The sequence below is a fragment of the Anolis carolinensis genome, chromosome 1 (genome assembly GCF_035594765.1).
Source record: "Anolis carolinensis isolate JA03-04 chromosome 1, rAnoCar3.1.pri, whole genome shotgun sequence".
Lineage (NCBI taxonomy): Eukaryota > Metazoa > Chordata > Lepidosauria > Squamata > Dactyloidae > Anolis > Anolis carolinensis.
The window spans coordinates 308786287-308794946 of record NC_085841.1 but is presented as its reverse complement, the minus strand read 5'-3'; the positions used below and the strand labels follow the sequence as shown (position 1 = coordinate 308794946).

The 8660-nt window shown below is 46.2% G+C and overlaps 1 protein-coding gene across 4 annotated transcripts in view; it reads left to right on the top strand.

Annotated features, from left to right (window-relative positions):
• The first annotated feature begins 3944 nt into the window (after positions 1-3944).
• Positions 3945-8660, top strand: part of map3k9 (mitogen-activated protein kinase kinase kinase 9) — a 55082-nt gene continuing 50366 nt past the window's right edge. For 2 of the 4 annotated variants that reach the window (XM_008103733.3, XM_062968087.1), the window contains exon 1: positions 3945-4664. In XM_008103733.3, coding sequence (XP_008101940.2) covers positions 4337-4664 — 328 coding nt within the window. In that variant the 5' untranslated portion in view covers positions 3945-4336. The remainder of the gene's footprint in view (positions 4665-8660) is intronic. The other 2 variants (XM_008103719.3, XM_003214544.4) reach the window with 2 other exon arrangements.

Below are 8660 nucleotides of genomic sequence, written 5' to 3'. Positions count from 1 at the left end.
AAACATCTGAGGGATTAAACGACTTTGCGTTTTATTTTCGGGGATGAAAAGGGGAACCACCACCAATCAGACATACAAACACCTCGCAGAACGCGCCTCCCTCCCTTTCTCGCGAGATTAGTCGCTCCCGAGTGAACTAGGAAGAGCGTCCTAGTTGCCATGGCAACGGGATCGACCTCAGCAGATGAAAAAAGCCTGTTGCCAAGGGCCTGCCTAATGGCTTGCTCAGACGTCACGGCAGCGGTCAGGTTGCGAAGGAAACCAGGCCTCTGTTTTTAGCACCAGCTTAGGGCGGGTGTCCGTGTGAAATTCCTCTAGCATTGGAAAAATCTAAGCTTCCAATTTCAGGCAACAACAATGCTCTTTTATGACAGCATTTGTTTGTGTGTGTCTATATATATGTATAGTAAAGGTAAAGGTTTTCTCCTGACATTAAGTCCAGTCATGTCCAACGCTGAGGGTTGGTGCTCATCTCCATTTCTAAGTCAAAGAGCTGGCATTGTCCATAGACACCTTCAAGGTTTGGCCATGGGCATGACTGCATGGAACACAGTTACCTATTGATCTACAGTAGTGTCTCCTTATCCAACCTTCGCTTATCCAACGTTCTGTATTATCCAACGCAGTCTGCCTTTTAGTAGTCAATGTTTTTGTAGTAAATGTTGCGATATTTTGGTCCAAAATTCATAAATACAGTAATTACTTCATAAAGTTACTGTGTATTGAACTATTCTTTTTCTGTCAATTTGTTGTAAAACATGGTGTTTTTGTGCTTAATTTGTAAAATTATAATGTAATTTTATGTTTAAAAGGCTTTTCCTTAATCCCGCCTTATTATCCAACATTTTCGCTTATCCAACATTCTGCTGGCCCGTTTATGTTGGATAAGTGAGACTTTGCATGTTTTTGAACTGCTAGGTTGGCAGAAGATGGGGCTAACAGTGGGAGCTCACCCCACTTGCCGGATTATAACTGCTGACCTTTCAGTCAGCAAGTTCAGCAGCTCAGCAGTTTAACCTGGGAGCTCCTCTATATATGTATATGTGTATGTATATGTATGTGTTTGTAGTCTGGTATGGCCCTGGTCTTCATTGTATGCATACACACACGTTCATGCAATGAATACCAGGGCTGCAAGCTATATTTCAGAGGACGTCAGCAGCAAAACCACCCCTTGAGTATTCATTTCCTAAGAAAACCCCATTGAACTCATAGGGTTGCCATCAATCAACAGGTGACTTGGAGGTCCATACACATACATGCATGTATACACAATGATCTCAACAAATTTGATGTAGCATAATTGAGGATGTATCACAAATGAAATGCAAAACACATTGCTTGAAATACCTTGTTGCCAGCATGATTGCAAAATCCAAGCGTTATAACTTGAGAATTAGACAGTTTTTTATGGCCAACATTTCAGAACAAGGAATTCTTCCCTAGTATTATTATTTATTTATTCATTTACTACATTTATATCCTGCCCTTCCCACCCCGAAGGGGACTCAGATCAGCTTACAAATAATATTTACATACAGTGTATTATATCACTAGCACAGCACAACACTAGCACTGTATACCAGCATATTGCACCACACCAATATACTGCAATATTTCTGTGATGGCACAGAAGACAAGATGGAATTGTCTAAGCACAACTAATTCAAGTAAGATATGCTAGGGGTGTGTTGCAGGACTTTGCTTAGAAATATGAAACCACAGATGACATCAAAGGCTATAAAATGAAGGACCTCTGCCCCAATAATACCATAAAGTTGTGTTGGAGGATCTGGAACAGTAGTTCAAAACCTGGGGTCCCCAGATGTTTTTGGCCTACAAATCCCAGAAACCCCAGCCAGTTTACCAGCTGTTAGGATTTCTGGGAGTTGAAGGACAAAAGCATTTGGGGACCCCAGGTTGAGATCTAGAAAATGCCTAAAGAGGTCATATTTTGTTGGATGTAGATAAATGAAACTGGGTACTGGTCCCATGAATACAATATTGTATTTTTTCACTGTTAAAGTTGTTTTGTGTTGTGTGATGTATGCCTTCATGTTGTTTCAGATTTATCATGACTCTGATTATCATATATACTCAGATATAAGTCGGCCTCATATATAAGTCAAGGGCAGGAATGGGGCCAAAATTATGTATTTTGATGTGACTCGTGGAAAAGTCAAGGATCATTCCATGAGGAAGGGAAAGGACCAGTAATGTCTTGAGTCTGGCCATTACCACGTTTTCTTTATCCAGAAGCAACATTGTGGTACAAAAAGTAAAGGGGGTGCTTCTTTTGGATTCTCTCGATATATCAGCCCAAATGGGGATGATTCCTTTTTTTAATAAAAGCTGTAAGATGCATTGACATGTGGATATGTCCACTCAAGTTTTTGGGGTCATTTTGTAATGAAAATGTCTAGACTTATACATGTATATACCGTAATTCTGAGGTTTACTTTTGCCGACAAGAGAAACTTGTCGGAGGTCATCTGTTGAGTTTCCACAACCAAGTGAGAATTTGAAACCTAGTCACTAAAGTCCAGCACTCAAACAAAAACATATTTACAACAAGATGAGCAGATCAACGTCTCTGGTGGTTTGGCATTTTTACTTTCTGCAGATACTTTTTTCTCTTGTGTGAATCCTTCAGACTATATAGATATCAGCCACCAGGAGGCAGTGCTGCTTGATAGAGTCTTCTAGGCTTCTCTGTGGTTTTTGATATCTTTTACCTAAAGCATATTGCAGATTGCAAATAACAATCCTACCTCTAAAACGTTACTTTGATTTGTCTAATTTTGAAGAAGAAGCTAATGATGTTACACTTCCAAGCCCATGCCTCGATAATTACCATAGTAACTGTGATATGTTACTTGAAAGCAGCCGGGCATAATAAATTGGCCCGTGAGCCATTTTATTAGTTTAAGAAATGTTTTAAAAAATCAAATACATTATACCATGGATTCTGACTAATCCAAATTAAATCAGAACAAAGTACATGTATTGAGTAATACAAATAAATATTGTTTTTAAAGTCATCATGTGACAAGTTATTTTTTAAATAAAGGATCACCTCACGTTTGCACACAGCCTTTGAAATATTGTTATAGAATTAATGCAAATTGACACCACTTAACTGCGGTGGCTCAATGCTATGGAATTATGGGAGGAATTTTGCAAGGTCTTTAGCCTTCTCTGCCAGAGTGCTGATGCCTCACAAAACCACATATCACAGGATTCCATAGTATTGAGCCATTGCAGTTTAAGTGGTGTCAAATTGCATTAACTCTTCACTGCAGATGGTAGAGTCTCTTCTGCTTTTCTAGCAGGTGCACTCAGTGCTGTTAACGATTGGGTGACGGTTAGCCAATGATAAACAAAGAGACGACTTGTGTTGTGGAAGGCTTTAATGGCCGGAATCACTGGGGTGCTGTGAGTTTTCCGGGCTGTATGGCCATGTTCCGGAAGCATTCTCTCCTGACGTTTCGCCTCACAACCTCTGATGATGCCTGCTATAGATGTGAGCGAAACGTCAGGCGAGAATGCTTCCGGAACATGGCCATACAGTCCGGAAAACTCACAGCAACCTACTTTTCTTCTCGCTTTCCACCTAATGGGAACAAAGAGAACGCCCCCTCATAGCCCCGCCCAGTCGCTGACAATCCAATCCAATGGAAGCGCTATTCATAGGAGCGGGGTCGCAAGGAGGCGCAATCTTCCCCTTTGCCAAGAGGCACTGACGCTAAACCCCAGCCAATGGAAAGCCGGCGCCGGGCTGGAGCGGGCCAATAGCGAGGAGAGGCTCGGAGCGCGTTCAAGACAACTGAACAAGAGCCGGGGGCGGGGATTGTTCCGAGGAGTGGGCGGGGTGTGCCCGGCGGTCTAAGGGAATGCAGGCTTTCAATCAGGTAAGGGAGGAGCCGAAACAGCGAATGGGAACAAAGGCACTCAGCGGGAGGGTGGGACTTCAGGGACGCCCCTCCTTTCGGGAGCATGTGGACTTTCAATCAGGTAAGGGAGGAGTTTGACGGAAGGCCACAAGAGCGAATAGAAACAAAGACCTTGAAGAAGGAAGGCAGGGTTTGAGGCGAACGCCCCGCCCCCTTCGCATCTTGCCGGTCAGTCAGGTGGCTCAAGGATGCGCGGTTAGAGTCGGGCGATGGAGCAGCGAAGGCGCGGTTGCCGGGCGGACGAGTTTTGGACCCGCTCGGCTCCCGTTCTCGGCGGCCTCTCAGGGACAACACCGCCGCTGCACCTGGAATGAGGAGCACGGGAGGCTGATGGAGGAGCCCTTCCCCGTCCGCCCCTCTCCTCCTCCTTTCCTCCTCCCCTCATGGAGCCGCCCGCAGCCTGCAGCCCGCGCCGGGCGGAAGCCGAGGACGACGACGAAGAGGCGGCGGCGGCGGCGGCAGGGCCGGGCCTCTGGACGGCAGTCTTCGAGTACGAGGCGTGCGGCGAGGACGAGCTGAGCCTGCGGCCGGGCGACGTGGTGCGGGTGCTCTCCCAGGACTCGCAGGTGTCCGGCGACGAGGGATGGTGGACCGGGCAGATCGACCAGCGCGTCGGCATCTTCCCCAGCAACTACGTGACCACCAGCAGCGGGAGCCGGGGCAGCGCCGCCGAGCTCCGGGCCCACTATCCGCAGGCGCCGGCCATCCAGCGTAAGGAGGAGGAAGGGAGGGAGGGAGAGCCTTGTGGCATCTGGGAATTCCATTGGTTTGAAGGGAATATTCCATAGGACTTTATCATACTACAGCAGGCATGGGCTAACTTGGGCCCTCCAGGCGTTTTGGACTTCAACTCCCAGGATTCCTAACAGCCTCAGGCCCTTTCCTTTTTCCCCTCAGCCGCTTAAGTCTAAAACACCTGGAGGGCCCAAGTTTGCCTATTCCTGCGATAGACTGCCTTATTTTGTGGAGACTGGATGCAGCCCCCAGGTGCTTACCTCAGGCCCTCCACATTTTCCCTCTCCTCTTGGCAGATGGGCACAGCGGCCCACCATGTCCTTATGCCAAAAGGTTGGGGGAGGAATGCAGGTAGCAGCTGAGAGCCCTCTAGAGCACTCTCAGCCACCATGTGTCTCACCCTCCTTTTGGCATAATCCTAATAATAATAATAATAATAATAAAAACTGTATTTATACCCCGCCACCATCTCCCCGTGAGGACTCGGGGCGGCTCACAATGTTACAAAAGTAACAGTGCAAATACATTAACAATATACACAGTTTAAAACACAAGAAGATGATAAAACAGAAGTTAAAACAAAGGTTTATACAACAGTAATAATATCAAAAAACCACCAATGCCATTCAGTCAACTTCAAAGGTGGGGGGGGGGGCTATAGCAGAAATATAAGATAAAAACATTAGATTAAAATACCCCGATGAAAGGAACCTAATAACATTCAGAATTATAATGTGGCTAGTCATCCAATGGCTGTCTCTCCAAAGGCCAGCCCAAACATCCAAGTTTTCAATTGTTTCTTAAAGGATGGTAGGGAGGGCGCCAACCTAATCTCCCTGGGGAGGGAGTTCCAGAGCCGAGGGGCCACAGCCGAGAAGGCCCTCTCTCTTGTCCCCACCAAACGTAACTGTGAGGAAGGTGGAAGCGAGAGGAGGGCCTCCCCGGAAGATCTCGGAGAACGCGTAGGTTCATAGGGGACGACGCGGTCACGAAGATGGGCAGGTCCCGAACTGTTTAGAGCTTTATAGGTAATAACCTGCACCTTGAATTGGGCCCGGAATATTATCGGCAGCCAGTGAAGCTGCTTGAACAGGGGGGTTGACCGCTCCCTGTAAGCAGCTCCAGTTAGTAACTACCAGGAGGACGGCTCGAGGAAGGCATGCGACAGCTGAGAGCCCCTCAGAGCACTCTCAGCCACAGCCTGACTTGTCCTCCTCCCAACATAATGCCAAGAGGACCTCCAGAGGATTGGGGGAAGAGGATTGGGGCAGTCACTGTGTATCCCACCTTCTTCCTGGCATTAGGATGGGACGAGAAGCCCTGTCCTTCTGCTGGGAGGACAACCTGAGGATGACCCGGGCTCCTCACTTTCCCCTCCTGGCCCCCCCTCTCCTGTGCCCTCCATACCCAACATGTGCCCGCCCTCCCCCTCCTGGCCCAGCCCTCCTGGCCGGGCCCACAATGCAGCCCCAAGGCAAAAAAGTTTGCTGATTCCTACACTAGAGCATCTGTGCACTTTAAATCCAGTTGCTGCTTCCTGCAGAATTGTGGGGTTTGTAGTTTAGTGAGGCCCAGGACCTCTCTGCTGAGCAGTTTAGGCCGTCCCTAAACTACAAACCCCACAATTCTGCAGGAGGCAGCAACTGAATTTAAAGTGGATAGATGCTTTAGTGCAGTGGTTCTCAACCTGGGGTCCCCAGATGTTTTTGGCCTACAACTCCCAGAAATTCCAGCCAGTTCACCAGCTGTTAGGATTTCTGGGGGTTGAAGACCAGTATCATATGGGGACCCCAGGTTGAGAACCACTGCTTTAGTGTGATGAGGTCCAGAAGAGAAGCAGACATTCCGGCAGCAAGGCTCTTCTGAAACCAATGAGATCAGAGAAGACGTGGCTCAACATGGACTCGACATAGCCATGGATCCTAAGAGACATCGTGCCACATATCTTTCACAGAGGGGGCCTCTTAAAACTTCCTTTTAATCCAGTGTGCCTTTCAGTCCAATTCCTGATCAATAACAGGAATCAGACTCAGGGCAGGGAAAAGCCAGGAACACTCTCTCTCTGCCCTTTGCTTCCTCTTCCTCTTGGGCTGCACCTGAAATTTGCAGAATTGATGCAGTTTGACTCCAGTTTATTTTATATACCATGCAGTGGGTTCCTGGGATTTGGAGTTTGGTGAAGCACCAGCACTCTGGCAGAGAAGGCCGCAGTCCCTGCAAAACTGCAACTCTCGCCATTTCTTAGCAACTACCCCTGGCATTTAAAATGGTGACAAACTGCATTTAGAGAGTGTAGAGCAGGCATGGGCAAATTTTGGCTCTCTGAGTGTTTTGGACTTTTAGGTTATTAGGAATTGTGGTAGTTGAAGTCCAAAATGCCAAGAGGGCCGAAGTTTGCCCATACCTGATCTACACTGTAGGGTTAATGTGATATGTCACCACCATGATATGGGTGGAGTCGTATTACATGACATGGGAGTTTTCAGCCTTCTCTGCCCAAGAGTGTTGCTGCCTCATCAAACTACAACTCCCAGGATTCCCCAGCATTGAGCCATAGCAATTAAAGTGAAATCAAATTATTCTTCGGACATAAAGCACGAGGAGAAGGAGGGGAGGGAGGGGGCAGAAGGGATTAACACCTCAGGAGGAAGAGTTTCATGGGATTGACTGGCTCCCATACTGCCGTCTTCCTTCAGTTGCCCTCCCTATAACCCTTTTCAGACAATTCCTCATGTCTATTTTTTAAAGAAACAAATGCTCGTTGTTTGGATGGAGGAAAACCAGCTTGATTTTTCAAATGAAGGTGCACATATATAAAACAAACAATTACAATTAAAACCAATTATTAAAACATCAATTAAAATCACGCCATCCAAAACCATCCAGGGTCGTTCCATTTATCAGATTGAGCATCCCTTATCCTGAATTCCAAAATACTCCATGGCTCAATGGCCTGATCATGGGGTTTTTACAAGGTCTTCAGCCTTCTCTGCCAAATAGTGCTCATGCCTCACCAAGCTACAAATCCCAGCAGTTCCATAGCAGTGAGCCCTGGCAGTTAAAGTGGTGTCAAATTGTATCCATCAGCTATACAGTGTGAGCAGGGAGGGATTGACATAGGATAAAGAATGTAATGAGCCTTACTGGATTCCACTCTGCTCTTGTGCTTCCCCTCTTTTTTTTGTTCCCTTCCCCATATCCCTATTCAAAATGCAACTTTTAATCCCTGTCCACTGCTGTTTGGCCCAAGGAAGAGCATTAAAAAAATGAAGAACAGGTTGAACATTCCTTATCTTGAATCCTGAATAATATTCCCGGGGTGCAGTTACACTGTAGAATGAATGCAGCTTGACACTACTTTAACTGCCATGGCTGAATGCTATGGGCTCATGGGAAGTGTAGTTTTGTGAAGCCTTCTTTGTCAAAGAGGGCTAGTGTCTCACCAAACTACACATTCTAACATTCCATACCTCTGAGCCATGACAGCATAGCTAGTGTCAAACTGTATTCATTCAACAATGCATATGCAGTCTTAAATCCAAAGCTATCAACGTGAGTGGCTGAGATGGTGACACCATTGCATTCTGATGATTAATATTGTATACACAAATTTAATTTCATACATATACATTTGTAATGTGTACAAAATGATCTTCAGGCATTGTGTATAAGATCTATGGGAAACATAAATGGATTTTGTGTCCTGACCTGTCCAAGATATTTCATTAAATTTGTATATGCAAATACAAGTATTCCAAAATCTGTGGGCGGGGGGGGGGGGGGGGAGGGGGGAATCCAAAACACTTCTGGTCCCAAACATTTCAGATAAAGAGTACTCAACCTGTAGCAACATACTATCCTGGTTTAGTTGGGGTTTTTATGTCGCCTCAATGTTTGTCGAATAAAAGGATTTCCACTCACTTGATTGAGCCTAGAAACTCTAGCCAGAGCTACTGGTTATCCTGGCTTAAT